At 41.9% G+C, this 17,137-nt stretch overlaps 1 protein-coding gene across 1 annotated transcript in view; it reads right to left on the reverse strand.

Moving 5' to 3' along the window:
- Positions 1-1,669: 1,669 nt before the first annotated feature.
- Positions 1,670-17,137, reverse strand: part of LGMN (legumain) — a 36,392-nt gene continuing 20,924 nt past the window's right edge. The window contains exons 5-14 of the mRNA XM_044436561.1: positions 16,251-16,336; positions 16,054-16,129; positions 14,015-14,077; positions 11,582-11,648; positions 9,750-9,868; positions 8,906-8,995; positions 6,775-6,975; positions 4,246-4,416; positions 3,506-3,573; positions 1,670-2,507 (exon numbers count right to left, since the gene is read on the reverse strand). Of these exons, the coding sequence (XP_044292496.1) occupies positions 2,468-2,507; positions 3,506-3,573; positions 4,246-4,416; positions 6,775-6,975; positions 8,906-8,995; positions 9,750-9,868; positions 11,582-11,648; positions 14,015-14,077; positions 16,054-16,129; positions 16,251-16,336 (981 nt within the window). The 3' untranslated portion in view covers positions 1,670-2,467. The remainder of the gene's footprint in view (positions 2,508-3,505; positions 3,574-4,245; positions 4,417-6,774; positions 6,976-8,905; positions 8,996-9,749; positions 9,869-11,581; positions 11,649-14,014; positions 14,078-16,053; positions 16,130-16,250; positions 16,337-17,137) is intronic.

A 17,137-nucleotide genomic window follows, 5' to 3' on the forward strand; every position in this document is an offset into this window, starting at 1 on the left:
AACAGTTTGATTTGTTTTAATGTGAAGTTCTGCAAGACAAAGGTGGGCAGGAAGTAGCCTCCAGATGGACTTCAGCACCCAGCATTCCTAATAACTGATCATGTTGACAGGGGATTTCAGAAGTTCAAGTGCAGAACACCTGGAGATCAACCTGCTCATCCCCACTGTAAGGCTTGCAGTAACTACCTGCCATGTCGCTGTGGCTATTGGACAATAATCACCTGGTTCTCAGTGCTGAAGCCAAACTTGAATCTACCAGGAGAAAAGCCTTCTGTGTAATCATTACATTTCTATCAAATTCCCTGCCTCTGGAGGCCAGGGCAGACATTAATATTGGATTGCTGTTGGTGCCTGCTGATGACATGTTTATTGCAGGAAGCCTTTCTTTCAGACCAGCCGTGCTTTTATTATTATTCTGTTCTATTGTTTTGTCTTTTTATTCTTCACCACTTCAGAATCTGCCTAGACATGGAGTGGTATACAAATATTGTAAACAAATTTGCTCAGACCATTTGCAAGTAATGTTGAAGCAAAAATTCACTGCATGCAGTCTAAAAACATAATTAGAAAATCTTTAGATTTTTAGAAAAAGATTACAGTGTTATCTGAATAGTATGAAAAACAGCCCAGATTAAGGTTACACTTTTAAGCATGCTAGCTTGGGAGCCCTGAATTCAGGCTAGGTATCAGGAAAAGCTTCCTCACCGTCAGAGCAATCCAACAGTGGAAACAGCTGCCTAGAGAGGTGGTGGGCTCTCCCGCACTAGAGACATTCAAAACGGAACTGAGCAGCCATCTGAGTGAGATGGTGTAAATTGGTATCCTGCAACAGCAGCAGGTTGGATCTGATGGCCTTCTTGCCCCCTTCCAACTCTACTATTCTATGAAAGCAACATAAATAATTAGGACAAGTTTTCAATCTTCTGGACATCAGAGAAGATCTCTTCACATTACTTGGCTGTGGAAAAATCTGTGCATTTCCAGTGTGGAACTTGGACATGCTGCAAGGATTCTAGGCACATTCTGGGCATGCTTACTACTTCATGCCTACCAAATTTGTTGGGCCTCTCATCTTTGCCCTGCCCAACACTTCCCCTGCAACCGCACATCCTATCAAGTCAATCTATACAGTAGACAGTGAGGTACCTGCCTCCAGTGGCAGATGGTGAGATGGACAGGTGACAGAAACTGGGTACAGTGGTGAATGAATGGCCCCAAGAAGTTAGAGAACAAAGACGCAGAGGCGTGGCTGTAACGGCCTGCCTCGCATCGCCTAATCTGGCCTGCTGTTCTTGGGTATCAGAGGACATGCTGTCCTGATGTCAGTGTTGAAATTAAGATTAAATTGCTGGTCCAGTTCACTTTTGTACACAGAACAGGTATGGGCCATCATCTAGTTAGTTGCTCCAGGCAGCAAAACATTTTGGGGCAACCCCCAGTACTAAGGGACAAGCTGTCCTTCATGAACGCTCCCCCAACCTGACTCATCAACTCACAGAAGCCCCTCTAAACATCTAAGGTACCTCCAAGATTCTCAGGAACAGATCAAAGGCCACATGAAAAGGAACTGAAGTACAGTCCTGCAGATGTGTAAGATTCAACTTCTTGCTTAATGAATTCACCCATTGAAAAGAGAGGGGAGAAACATGTATTTAGAATTAAGACATGAGAAGTTCACACTCTTTTATTCGGTTTTCCAAATACTGCTATTTCCCCATTAAGTTGTATAAACATATAGTTACACATGAATTAGAAACAAACAGCAGTGAACAATCCCTTTTAGTGGAGGTCAAGGAATAATTTCTCCATCATGAATAAGCTATGCAGCCTTGATTATTTTGTTATAAGTCTGATCATTTTAAAGCAAAATGGTTAATCTTTGTTTTGCCTTGTCTTAGGCAAATTTGACAAAACAAAAATGATGGCTTTTTATTCTTCAAACATGTAATGTAAAAATTTCAACTAACAATGTAACCTTATGGTTATTAAAGCATTCATTTCCAATTTTAAAAAATATAGTCACCTTAGTTACTACAGGCCATTTTGTGGAATTCTGTATAGGACATTCTTAAAAGAAAATTACCACTGAAAACCTGAGTAAGGGATTAAAAACAAAATAAAAACCAAACAAATAGTTCAATTCAAACTGAGCACTTATACAAGGCAGACCACCTCTTCAGATTGCCAAAAAAGTGTCTCAAGGTGGAATTAAGGAAAATTGTGAAGACACTGTGGAACTTGTTCATTCCAGGAGATTTCACAGGCAGCTTCTAGAGTAGAACATACTCCCTAACAGCTTTAAAGTGCAGATCCCAACGGTTGCCCAAGAAAGCCTTCACCATCAGGTTGCTATTGTTTTATACTGGTTTTATACACATAACTGGTCTCTGCTTCGCATTGATTCTTGGTGTGATTACTAGAACGTTCATCACTTTTAACTGGATTACTTCACAGTCAGGCTGTTTGGTTAATATCCAAGGCACACTTGATTCATGGCAAGTTGTATTCTGCAAAAGGAAAACAGTTGTTAACATGAGAGTTCTCATTGTCTTCTGTTTCTGTTTTCTTGATTGAGTTTTAAATTTGTCAGGTTTACTTCAGAGAAAATAAAAGCAAGTTTCATAGAGCAATCCTTGTACTTTTTTTTTTTTTTTTAGAGCTTTACAGGGCTGCTCGTTTTTCACTCTGGTTTTAAGACTAGTTAAAGTCTTAACACCAAGTCTAAAGGTCTTGATTGTACAATCGTATTTTATGGTTTTAATTGCTGTGAACTGCCCAGAGAGGTTCAGTGGTCAGGTGCTGTGGTCATAGAGTAGCAAATAAAAACAAAATTCTGCTATGGAAATTTCTACCTACAGGAGATGCAAAGAGTAAGCTAGTAGGCTAGACACTAGTGACATTCCAGTTCTTTAAAACAAAACAAGGGCATTTAGAAACACAGAAACAGAGCGAGTCAGAAGGGGCCTCCCAGGCCATCTAGTCTGACGTCCGGCACCAGCTGGCTTCGCTCACGACATGCCCACCAGGTGCATGTCCAGCCTATCTTTGAACACCATCACCGATGGGACCTCAACGACCTCTCGTGGAAGCCCATTCCACACCCTTGGGGTCCTAACTGTAAGGAAGTGCTTCCTGGCATCTAAGTGGAACCTTGGTTCCTCGAGCTTTGCTCCGTTGGAGCGCGCGCCCTGCCTTCCTCTGAAGGGGAGAACAGATCTCTACCCATCTCCATGTGACATCCCCTCACATACCTGTATGTCGCCAACATATCCCTCTGAGTCTCCTCTTTTCCAGGCTGAAGAGACCCAGTTCCCTCAGTCTCGCCTCATACCCCATCCCCTGCAAACCGGCCACCATCCTTGTGCCCCTACACTGCACTGACTCTAACCTGGCTATATCCTTTCTGTAATGAGGGGCCCAAAACTGAGCACAATACTCCAGTTGCGGGCGCACCAGTCGTATAGAGTAGTATTAACACCTCTCTATCTATTTGTGCATAGCTTACCTCTCAATAGGATATCCTGCTTCACAGACATTGACCAAAACATACAGTTGTCTCAGAGCATATTCAAACTGAAAAACAGAGCAAGCAGATTACGCCTTTTCCCATTCAGCGTGTACACATCAAGAATGTTCTCTATTCCTTTCCAATGGAATGTATTACTGACATGGTTGATTTAGGAAGAGATCAGAATGTAAAGAAGTCCTAATTTTCTAAATTGGGATGATCCAAACTCCAATATACCCTACAATGGATAACTACAGTCTGTCTGTCCCTGTACTACAAGTTTAATTGTATAGTGAGTCTCGAGCAGAAGATATACTAAAAAGGGAGAGATGGAATAAATGTGTAACCTATCTAAAGAGAGGCTAATTTGTGGCCCTAAAGATGTACAACTCCCACTCGCTCACACAACTGACTATGCAGGCTAATGCTGATGGAAGCTGCATTCCAAAACACCTGGAGAAAAAGTTGCCCATACCTGTGGCTTAAGGAAAAAAGCTGTAATACATCCTAGAAGAGACAGTAAAACATACCTTCCTCCCAAGACCACCAGGCTTCTGCTTTGTAAAAGCAAGGAAACCCGGTGTAATCCCCTTCCAATCCCAAATGCATCGGTTACACCAGAAGGCCTAGCTCTCCCTTTACATTTCGTCCAAATGTAAATACACGCACACAAAAATGCATTGAATCAGCCAAAGAGGGCTGGAACATGTTAGGAAGCTGTTGAGAGAGGGACTTACCAAAGGTGAGTGCCAGTTGAAGCAATGACTTTTGAAGTGGTTTACTGCTGACTCATAGCAGTCATAATTCCTGAGTTTTGACCTACGTGACAAGATTGGTTCAGCAAGTTCTTCAGAGTGTGTAATGGAGAATATGATCTTGCGCATAGACTCTTTGATTAGCTCTTTGGCCTGTGCAAGAAGAGGCAGGATTAAACCAGTTTGTTACCAAGATCTCCATATTATATGAATCACCATCACCTGAAATGTCCTGAGGGTATGCAGGGATGCTCTGTGGTATTCCAGATGCCCCTTTTCCCCAACAACATTTCAAAAAATATTTTTAAGGTTACCTGGCAAACTATGGTCTGCAGGGCGGGGGAGGGGAGATGCCAAAGACAAAAATGGTCCCTGAACCTCCTGAAGTTGCCCACCCTGACATAACAGCATTTCTAAATGTCTGTTACTGAGAGATACATAGATTATTTGAGTATGAAATGGAAGTAGTAGCTATGGTGAGGATCCTACAGACAGGATTCTATTTTTATTCATGGTTCAAAGTTTGCAGAAATTTTGCAACTCTACCCTTACATAAAAGTCTTGCTATTGCATAATGCTTAGACATTGTTTCAGGAGAATAATGGCCAGGTAGCAGTATATTAACACCTGAGCATTTTGTTCTTTAGTCTTAAAAATAAAAAATAAACAAAAAGAGAAGTTATATAATCCATATGTAGTCAATGTTGTGGGGGAAACAAAAGTTCTTGAAATGAAAAGGGGGTTTGGAAGAGAATGGCCTTTCCCTGATTTTTCTTCGACTTTTTCCTGGTTCTTTGCATTTCTAGCTTACATCAGATCTATTCGTCATAGTCATGACCAACTCTGGGTTGACCTCACTCTCTTCCAAACAATGCTGTGTGTGCAGTCTAAACTAAGCACATGATTGAGCCAGCTGCGTCTTCTTTAGGTCACTGGCACTTCCTTCCAATAATCCTACCCCACCCTCCTGCTAAAGGATTCAGACAGATCAAGTCTCCATCAACGCAAAATTATGCAACTCTCATTCTGCTCAAACCAGAAGGTCGACTGCCACAACAAGCATGCATCTTTGAGTTTTTAATGTTGATTAATAGTCAAGTGCAATTATTATGGTAGAATCTGGAATTTTAAATGGCACTGAAAAGCCTAAACCAGCCTCTTCGTAGGCTGGAAGACACATTTGGAAATGTGTGGAAACATCATGGGTACGCTCTCAAAATGGCTGATGAGAGAAAATTGCCCATTCATAACATGGCAGCCATTATGGGCATGACCATTCGTAAAACATCATCAGCAAACTGGTGATATTTAAAGCAGAATAACTGGCCCAAGACCCTAAATACAAGGCAGAGGACCTGAGCTCCAAAGCAAAGCTACTTGTGAACCCATAACAGCAGCAATTTGCAGTCTGCAAACCTCCTAGTTACTTAAAAATGAACAATGTTCTGAAGCAATCTATCAAAAATAAGGCAGGCATCAGGGGAGGTATCTCTGGTCCTGGCACTGTCTGAATAATACCACACTTGGGACTTAATGTCTTACTTGTGACATCCTTGTACAAGATTGAAAGCTTCCTGTGCTATGTAGGATATAGCACTGTCTGGCACTTTGCTATACACTGGGTGATTTATGGCGATTCAGCTATCCATCATCATCCCCAGGATGGTCAGTGTGGTAAACTTTAAGCATAGCACCTATCACCCATGTGAATTGTCATGGAGAGAATTGAGCTCCTCACTAGCACCAGTGCCAAAATATAACCGAGTTTTGGAAAGAATGCTAACTTGCTGGCAGCTTTTAACATCCATGGTATCTGTGTCTCCATCTGTATTTTGGAAGTCTGGACTCTCAGCTGATCCATTCTCAAATCATATCACAGTCTACAAATATGTCTGCTATCAAATATTGACTTATTTCACACACATTGCCAACCCATGGCGTGTTGTCCTATGCGGGGACCGTCTGGAGACAACTGAATGAACTGTGGTTTATCACCTCATTCACTGGGTTGTTTTTCTTTCCATCATCCCCCAAATGCCTTTGTGACAACATAATACTGGGAATGGCTGCGGTTTGTTCTAAAGTACTCTTGCCCTTTTTATCTGATGAGACAAACCATGAACAACCCACAGTTTTGGATTCACATTTAACGACTGCTCATAGTTTCAACAATCCAAGTATATAACGAATCCAGTAACCAATAAAACAAGTTCATAACCATAATCACTCTGTGCTACAACATATAAACTAACTACTAAAATACCATCAATACAAATATTCAACACTCAAATCTCTGCCAGAGATTTTAAAGAAGCCATTTTATTGCAGGGCTTGTATGGCCTAACAGCAGTCACTACTGGGTAGATCTCTGCTGCAGGTTGTCTTTGGGAGCAAATGCTGCATGTTTCAACCATGACGACTCCCACTGAAGGAAGTGCAATGTGGATAAGCAGTGACGTTAAACACCTGCTTATGTTCATGTTACACAATTGAGCTTGCACATCTTCTTACCTCCAAGTGTCTGTTCATCTCTTCTAAGAGCGACTTAGCCCTGTGGGCATCATTGGTGGCCATCAGCTTGCGCTTCATGATTGCGAAGGGCACATCAGGACTGGGGGTGAGGTCATAGTGAGTCACAGGAGGCAACGAAATGGGCGTGCTGGGAGCTCTGGCAGTTCCCTGAAACTGCACCACTTTCATGTGAGCGATGGACTGAAAAAGAAAATGAGGGAGGGAGACAGAGAGTCTACTTCAATGGGGAAAAAGCATATTTGGGAGGGAATGCTATCTTCTGAAGAAGGCGATTTATCTTCTCTTCCATCTCTGTCCTTGCAGCAGTTCTGGGATGACCATTTAGTCTCTTTGTGTTAGCCTATTGGTGGGCTTTATGGATAAAAAGGCCATCAACCTTGTTCTCTTGCATCCACATCCAATGACCATTGCTGTTGGGCAGCTGTTGGGTAGCCGTGGTGATTTAAGAACCCCCTGCAAGCCCATGGCTCCTGGAGGGAACTGGGTAAGTCACTAAGCCTGTCCTAACCTGCTCCCACCGTCAAACAACCTGTTGTTAACACCTACAGATTTATGGAGAGCAGTGGGACTCTCCCTTTTATAGACTTAGCTGTGCACTTGAAAGTCAGCATGTGGGGTGAGAGAGATGTGCTGCAAATCAACCTAGACCAGAACAATGGAAATTAAAACAGTCAGCACAGATGTGTATTTAGGATGTAAGATCCAAAATGTCTCGTACTCACCTGACAAAAAATGAGTAATAGTTCTATCTGATCAGTGACATCACTGACTCCTCTAGAGATGTATGAGGAATCTGCCTGAGGGCTGAAAATCTGATGGCACTTCCCAACTCAGCTGATTCCAATCCCTTCCCCCACCATGGCACTGACATGGTCTGGTGCCAATTGAGCCAGCGTGCAAATTTCCACTTTTAAAAATAGGTTGCAATTTGCATGACTCTTTCTTTAAAGGAAGACCAGGACATCTGGGCAAATTACAAAGGCCAAATTTAATAGCAAAAGAAATCAGGTATGGGGAAGAGGCTAAAAAATGACCCAGTTTGCACAAATCACAGGAGCTGAAAAACAACTGAAAATATAATATGTATGGCTATATGGTATGTGCAAATCATGTAACCCTAATGGAAATCTCTAGTGTTAATGCCAGCTAATGGGAATTGGTAAGTTCTTTGTGAATACACTGCACCTGGGATTACATAATAGACTTGTAAATGCAATAAAATATTAAAAAGTGCACAAATCTATTTATGCTTTGTGCATGTTTCCAGCTACACACACAACAAAAACAAAATTTTGCAGTCTGTTTCAGATTGCCAGATCAGAAACACTATCGAAACAAAGTCTATTTCTTAGCATTGTACATCCTACTTCTTTCTGATCCTATCTCTTTCCCCTCAGATCCTAACCCCAATCTTGTCTGTGGCCCTTAACTGTCTCTCACTGTCTATATATTCTCATTCATTTGAGCCTCATACCTCTAACCAGCCACCCCCATCAACTCTTACTTCTGACTAGTCCACCCATTAGTTTGCTCTGGTCATTCTTGTCAACCATGAAGATGAGCTAAACTGTGAGTACGACTGGAGGATCTTTCACAGACAGTGGCAGTGACACGCAAACTAACTGGTTAGTACTGCACTGAGGAAAGGAAAAAGTAAACTACTTCTGAATTTTTCTACGCTTGAAAATCCTATGATAAAATGATTCAAACTGAAACAAGAAATAGTGCCAAAGGGTGACTCCCAAGTCAAAAGGCACTCATCCAGCTGTTAGGGAAGAGCAAAGGGGAAGTGTGAATAGAAACTAGAAAAGATCAAGTAAGGATGTTTCATCCACAACCAAGGCCCAGATCAGCCACACTATTTGCATTCCTGATCACTGTCCATGGATGTGAAGGCTAGACAGTGGAGAAAGCTGACTGGAAGAAACTGCATGCATTGAAAACACTGTGCTGCAGGAAACTGACTTGTGAAAAGTAAAAGCACTTCCCAAATGTAATTGCCTTGCTTGTTCCCAAGGTTTGTCCTCTTTCTCGCATCACTTTAAAAGAAGGTGCAGACCACATGTGAATCCAAAAGAAAATTGGCCTCAGCACCAACCCACTTACTCACCAAGTTTCCATACTGCATCACATGGCTGGTGTTTGTGTGTTTCCTTACTAACAGAAACTGCTTATGGAGAGTTTCTTTTTTCAAATCCTCCTGTGGGTGAGAGAAAATAAAAAGACTTGCATGTAATCATGCAGATGCCTGAAACCTATTCATTCCTGCCTGGGGAAAAAACCCTAAGCAAACAGCATGGGTTCCCTGCTGAGACAGTAAACTAATAATTGCTCACCAAACACCCAATGTGCTGGGCCTCAATCACTGCTTGTACAGAGCCAGTAACTTAGAGGTGATCACTCAGAAAAATATTGGTTATCAGTGCTAAATGCTTGCATGTCTGCGCACCAAGCTGGCTTTTATTTTTATTTTCCAAAAAGGCAATGCACACTCTATAGAACACTGGCTTCTGTTTGGTAGCTCTGAAGGCCCAATCTGGCTCTGAGCACTTAACAAGTATCTCACACCAGCACCAAAAGAAAACAAATAGCAATGTTTAGTGTCAAATTATGGATTAACCTACAATTTGTGAGGATATGAGCATGGAACCTACTTCCTGTTGGTTTGACAACTTTCAGTGTATTGGAGGCTTTTTCCATGATATCCAAACACATGAATGTCCACAACTGATCCTGCCTGCATACCACAGAAACCATCCTTGAGTGTGGCATTCAAGGGTTATTACAACCAAAATGCTTTTCCACAACGCATGGGTTAATTAACCCACAGTTTGTTGCAAGACATTGCCATTATGTCTAAACAGGATCAAAACAATTCTTGGATTAAAATAAAGTAGTATTATGTCTGATAACTGTTAAAACGTATTTATAAAGTACTTTTCATGGCAACTCACCACATCAGAATCCTCCATCCAGTTGACACTGTACCAGTCACCAAGGTATGTTTCCCTTTGTTCATCATAGTAGCACGCATACGAAGATTCATCGGGGTTAGCCGCAGTAGTGGCATAAACTGTGAGAAAAATGGAAGAACACTATTGATTTGCTTCTCATGGTTAGTGTGCAATTGTGGACATGCTTGCTCCACAGTCTGATCTAAAACCAACTCAACAAAAGAGCCCTCTAAAAAATAATTTTCAAAAATGAATGGAGAAGTTACAGCAGGCAGGAGATCACCATGACACAATGGAGATCATGCCCATTCTGGCCACGGGAAACAGTGCATGCTGTATTCAATGTTAGTGCTACTCAAAGTAGACCCATTGATATAAATGAGGATTAAGTGGGACTACCATTAGATAGAATCCACTTGTCCCAATCTCAGTTAGGTATGTTGCTTTTAACTCTAGCTCCAAGTATTTCAACCGAGTTCGTCACAAACCCTATCTAGACACTTTAACCTCTGAAGAAGGTACCAAGAAAGTACAGGCTAGTTCCAACCCAAGATGCCAGTTAAGTGTAATGACCACACCAGTCCATCTGTGGTCGTTAAAAATCTTTAAAGTAGCTTTTATCAGAATAAACACACACACATTATGAAAGATATAAAATTTACAGCCAGTCAAGCATTGAGAGAGAACTAGTATAAAATTTTTTTTGGTGATATATTATTCCATGGATAAGAAGTATACAGGGAAGCGCTGGAAATGTAAAGAAGTAGAAGGTACATTTTAATGTATGTGATGGTCACATGATAAAATTAAAAAGTTTTGGAAATAAACACTTGCAGAAATACAGGAAACTTTAAAAATCAACGTTCCCATGACTGCTAAGACCATGCTGTTGAATATAGTTCCAGAAACTGCCTAGGAACATGGCAGAATTATTTAAATACATGATAACCGTGGCTAGAGTTTTAATTGCTTCAAAATGGAAAGCAAAAGAAAACAAAACTATTGAAGACTGAAAAAACAAGTTAGCTGACTATGCAGTAATGGCAAAATTAATTAATTATGCAAACAGAAAACTAGCCAAACAACGTTAAGTGGTAATTAATGATAAATGGAAACCGTACTATGTACAACTTACTTTATAAGGCACACACACTGGGCTCCATGCAAGTTAAACAGCCCTTTCACACATAGTACCCACAGGCACCAAGCACCTGACGATGATGACTGTGTTGCCAAATAGACCTATTAGAACATCTGTCATCCAGGTCCATTATAATAAATGCACATTCTGAAGGGACAGCTTTTTTGCCAAGACTAATTACAGCCAGCACAGTTTTAAGAGTTGCAGTTGAACTTTAGTAGCTAGGCTCTAAACTGTGGGAGTTCTGGCCTGTTCACCTGGATGGCAGAAATCACATTGTGTCTGTGGATAAGATCTGCCACCTACCAAGTACAAACCAAAATAGAATACATTTTATTTCTGAGTTCTGTTCCTAAAACAGTGTTGGACATGCCTCCCGCGCATCCAAGACAAGGATTTTTAGAGTTAGCTGAATTTTGTTAGCTCTTCCATGCACCTCAAATAAATATGTGCTGAAAGGGCAAAGTAACTTGGTAGCCTCTTGATATTTTGGACTACAGTCCTTATCAGCCTCCAGTTAGGATCACCAATAAACAGAGTATATGAAAGGCACCAGGCTGCCTACTACTGACCTCCAGCCATATTCAAAAAAGGGTTCGGTAGCAAAAGCGATTCTTGCAGTACTGTTTGAGGTACAAGGACTGCTGATTGATCGATGTATCTCAAACCAAAATGCTGACCCCTTGCTTACCATCAATGTCATCGGGCAGATGGTCCATCATAGATCCAGATTCACATGCTTCAATGTAAAACACCATCTGCAATTTGCATTAGATATTGTGAGACATTTTAGCCACTGCTTCAATAAGATCTGGAGAGTCCTACTGGGAAGTTTTCTGCTAAGTTTCCTCCTGAACCTCATTAACCCACACCTGATTGTATTCCATTCACTTTCCGTAACTATCTTACGGGCTAGCATGTATCTAGACTAGGGGTGCTGAATGTCTTTCATCCCAGTGATTAAGTTCCCAATGATTAAGTTCAAGATCTAGTGATGCTAGATAGGGAAGGGAGGCTGGCAGCCACACAACACGGCTTCCACAAAAACAGGTCCTGTCAAACAAACCTTGTGGAATTCTATGACAAGGTTTCGAGGTGACTAGATGGAGGGGATGCAGTGGATGTGGTATACCTGGATTTCAGCAAGGCCTTTGACAAAGTGCCCCATAATATCCTGGTGAAGAAACTGAGGAGTTTTGGGATACACCAAAGCACTGTCCGGTGGATTAGGGCATGGTTGACTGACCGAAAGCAGAAGGAAACCATTAGCGGGGAATCATCGGGATGGCAGCCAGTGACAAGCAGGGTCCCCCAGGGCTCTGTCCTGGGGCCGATCCTGTTTAATCTTTTTATCAATGACATGGAAGAAAGGGTGAACAGTCTGCTGATCAAATTTGCAGACGATACTAAAACTGGAGCAGTGGCCACAACTAAGGAGCGGGTACTCCAGATCCAAAAGGATCTGGACAGACTATGGAAGTGGGCAGGAGACAACAGGATGGCATTCAATGTGGATAAGCGCAAGGTCTTGCACTTGGGACGTAGGAATGGGTGTCCTAAGTACAGGTTAGACAACAAGTGGCTGGAGAGCAGCACTTGTGAAAGGGACCTCGGGGTACTGGTTGACTGCAGGCTAAACACGAGTCAGCAGTGTGTTGCGGTGGTCAAGAGGGCAAACGCCACCCTTGGTTGCATAGCCAGAAGCATGGCTTCTAGATTGAGAGAGGTATTACTACCACTCTATAAGACTCTGGTACGCCTGCAACTGGAGTATTGTGCTCAGTTTTGGGCCCCTCATTACAGGAAGGATATAGCCAGGTTAGAGTCAGTGCAGCGTAGGGCCACAAGGTTGGTGGCCGGTTTGCAGGGGATGCTGTATGAGGCGAGACTGAGGGAACTGGGTCTCTTCAGCCTGGAGAAGAGGAGACTCAGAGGGATACATTGGCGACATACAGGTATGTGAGGGGATGTCACATGGAGATGGGTAGAGATCTGTTCTCCCCTTCAGAGGAAGGCAGGGCACGCTCCAACGGAGCAAAGCTCAGGGAACCAAGGTGCGGGTGTTCAAGGATAGGCTGGACATGTGCATGGTGGGCATGTCGTGAGTGGAGCCGGCTGTCAGACTAGATGGCCCGGGAGGCCCCTTCTGACTCGCTCTGTTTCTTTGTTTCTATGTTTCAATTTAAAGGACATTTTCAGAGAACATGCTCCAGCTAGTGAAATCAAATGAAAATGGACAAAGGTAAGATGGGAGAGGCAAAATACCAAAAATAGCAACAGTTTAGCTTAACTCTTACTGACAGCAACTAAACTTTAGAGGAGTCATTTCAACATCTGAGAACTGGAGGTTGATGGGGAGCGAACCGCTCAAAAGCTGGGAAAGCAAAACATCAGTGGTTCTGTGGAAAGGGTGGGATCAAAAGAAGTGGAGTGTCATTTTCGGAATCCTAAAGGGATAGATTAGACTCCCAGATGGGCTGGAATTAACCACTGAGACAGAGATTCAACACGCAGCTCTAGACTTTCAGGCAAAGTTTGTAGCTTGCTGTAAAGTCATGATATCTATTGAATATCTTCCAACAAAGCCACAGCATGGTGTGATTAAATACAAGTTTTACAATTCCAACTGAATTTCCATTCTAACTGTATCATGTTTTAATTGGGACTGTTTATTATTCAGGTTGGTATAGGTGGAACAGAAGACTATAACCAATCTTACTACTGGCTCCAGGACACTAGGTATGTAGTACAATATGGAAAATTCTTCTTGGAATAAACTGCCAAGCAAGAAAAATTGCTTTGGCAAGTTATCACCATAGGAATGTTATTTGCAAAAGAAAGCCTATGACACCATTCTTTATCATACTGAAAACATGTTGTCTTTTCTGATGACAGGTGCAAAGCTTACAATGAAAGAGATAAACAAACCCCTCCTCTTGTGTCTACCTCTTCCTAACCTGGTGCCCTCTGAAAGTTTTGGATTCCTGGCCTGGGGTGAAGGCAGCAGAAGTCAAAACATCTGAAGGGTACCAGGCTCAAGGAGGCTATTTTATGCGTTTAGCTTGAATGCTATTATTTTCTTTTTTTTTTCCTTTTGCGTATAGTGGGAAAATAGCAAATTTACCTTCTTGTATTTCTTATGGTGGTGCATATATTGAATGGCCTTCTTCAGGGCTTGCACATGAAGCTGTAAAACAAGCAGATGCCCATTCAGATCCTATCACTATCCCATGGAGTAATGCGAAACAAACTATTCAAATGCCTGTTACATAGACACTCAAAGTACTTCAGATGAGTGATCAGCAACCCATCCAACAGCCAGCTATGACACTGTCAGGCTATCATCCCCATTCCTACGTTACAAATTGGAATGGGAGAGGAATGGGGAAGGCTGATCATTTGCAATTCTGATCCCACTTTGTTAAGAATCTCATTGGACATCTTTAGGAAAAACACTCTCAGCTGGACCAGCCTCACAGGTTGCAATACTTCTCGCTTTGGGGAACAATCTGCCTCTTGGTGCAGACCTTTTGCTTTCAGCACCTGCTAATGATTTTGTTTAGACAAACCTTCCCTGACTGACCAGCCATTATTTTATTACCATAATTGGTCTGAAGTATTTCAATTCCGATTTTACTTTTGTCTTTGTTTACCACTCATGAATCTTCAGGTATATAGTGATATACAAATTCTATAAATAAAAAATAAGGTCCCCAAAATTTAGTGCTTTAAAACTCAAGTCACACAGAATTTTAGGATATTGATACAACAGTCAAAATGTAAGGTAATAAATGACTTGTGTTTTTCAACCTTATGGCTATGATGATCTATACATTTCAAAGAGCAGATTCAAAAACTTGAAAGAAGAGCAGATTCAAAACTAAGATGCTAAATTGCTTTCCACTGGTGGAAGCATCCACTGTGAAGAGTTCTGCTCGTGGATGTTCCTTTTGGCAGGAGGAGGAAAGAGATTTTCAAATTCTCTTCCCACTGGAGCAACTAGTGCCCCACCATCTGCTTTTAGAAGACCCTGAGGAGCAGTGCAGGGACCTGAAAAAGGAAGTGAGGGAAAGGTGAAAATTGCTCCTGTATCTACTACAGGATCTTGGCTTGTCTGTGAACAAAAGGAGTTCTTCCATTCTTGGATATCTGGTTACATTCCAAGCCATTGCCCACAAGTGTGCTTAATAGTCACTGCAATTCACTATATGAAAGAGTTCATAGTAGCAGATGTTTGAGCTACTGCTTCCCTCAACGTCATTTCTTATCCAGTTTTCTGCATCAGTGACAGGAATCTGCTTTTAGCTGAATGCATAAGGTTGGGCTATGAAGAAGCAGCTACAGGGAGCTGTTTTTCCGCTACACTAAAACTGAACTGGGTGAAAGCTGCCCAATGACAAAGTGGGTGGCATCCAAGGTTGTCCATCCCCCAGAGAAAGGGAAACTACTTGACAAAACACCTTTGGAATGGGCTTCCTAGAGAGGTCCACCAGGCGCTGTCACTTCTTTCATTTTGGCATAGACATTTTGAGACCTGATTTTACTAACTGGTTGTTTTAAGATATCATGCACTACTAGCAGACAAGGGTTTCTCCCCCAAATTGTTATTAGGAATTGTACTGCTGTGTTTTGTGTTTTATTGTTGTATGCCACTTAGAGAGCTCTGTTGGGTTATTAAGTGGCCTATAAATGTAAAAGTAAGTAAATAAATAAATAAATAAATTAGACCCCCTCATTTCTTCATTGTAGCTCAGCAAATTTATTTGTGTGTGTGTGTGGTGGTGGTGGTGGTCGGGAGACACACCCAAAGGAGATTTGTGCAACCCATAGGGAATTGCAGCAGAAAAGGAGATACAGGAGAGTCTCTTGGAAAATTCCTTCATGTTACAGATGAAAATTGTTCAGATGTAAGATATTGCTGAAAACATGACGATATATATTACAAGGTCTCAGGCAGCAGGGTTGGGGAAGGCCTGTGCCACAAAGCTTGAACATTGGGCCAGCCAAACCTGTACCCTGATCTTCCACAGAAGCAGCTTCATAGGAGATGAAATCCAAAAGGATGTCAAGTTCAAATTTAAGAGTACAGCCGTTTCCAGACTTGCAAGTCAGCCAGAGACACATTCGCAAGTTTGGGGGGTAGGGGTAGAGAAAGTGACTTACATCACTTGAGGGGAAAGCCAAGATTCCAGGCGCACCGTGATCAGTGAAGTAGACAAATACGTGGTCTTTGGGGCCACTGCAGGCAGGGAAAGAGAGAGAAAGAGACATCTATTGACTTTCTGATCACTTATTAAACTTGAGACAATACTGGTGAAGAAAAGCCTCAATAGAATACATTCCAGCTGTCTTGATGTTACCTTCTTAGTACTCTTCCTGATCCTTTGTTCTTCACAGCTTCAGCATCTCCTTTCAGCACAGCAAGAAAGTTCTCTGGTGTTACATCCTACAGAGTGGTAGAGATTAGAAAATGAAACACAGCAGCAGCACACTTTTTAATTATTGTGTATCAGCTTCCACTTAACACAGCTATTTTTTCTGTATTTCTAAAGTGTTTTAGTAGCCCCATAACTAAGAATTCTCAGGGCGAGAGCCCATAAAAAACAAAGAAATAAAATCCTTGTAAATCAAATAAGAAAAATAAATTAAAAACAGCAGAGACTAGAATAAGCAGCACGAAAGACCCTATCTTCCTGCCATGGAGATAAAACTGACTAGAAGATAAAATGTACTAAAAAAACAGCATAAAGTAGCAATATGGGAGCATTAAAAGGTCCTTATCTTGCGTTGAGAAAATAAAGAAGGCACAAGGAAGAAATCTTGGGTGTATGTGGGAGGATGTGACTGAAAAGGCCTGCTTTACAGGAGGCTGGGTATGGCAAGGAACCTAGTACCTCAGCATGCAAAGAGAATCAAAGCAGGGCCTCTCACAATGATCGAAGGACTCAAGTAGCACTATTTATCCATCAGATACGATAGGTCCCAATCCTTGAAGACTTTGTAGATTAACATCAGCATGCTGAATTGGGCCTAGAAATGAACTGAGATCTAAGGAAATAGATAAATTTCACACATCACAAGCCTACCACGTTCAGCCTTCAGTGGCAAACCAGATGTTTTCCAGAAGCCTACAAGAGGACACGTGCTCCACAGCATCCTCCAGCTCATGTTCCCCAGCAAGTGGTGCTAAGAGGCCTATGCTGCCCATGATACTGGAGGTAATACATGGCCTTCGGGACAAGCAGCC

The sequence above is a fragment of the Varanus komodoensis genome, unplaced genomic scaffold, assembly GCF_004798865.1.
Source record: "Varanus komodoensis strain SLA01 unplaced genomic scaffold, ASM479886v1 scaffold3, whole genome shotgun sequence".
In the NCBI taxonomy this organism is placed as follows: domain Eukaryota; kingdom Metazoa; phylum Chordata; class Lepidosauria; order Squamata; family Varanidae; genus Varanus; species Varanus komodoensis.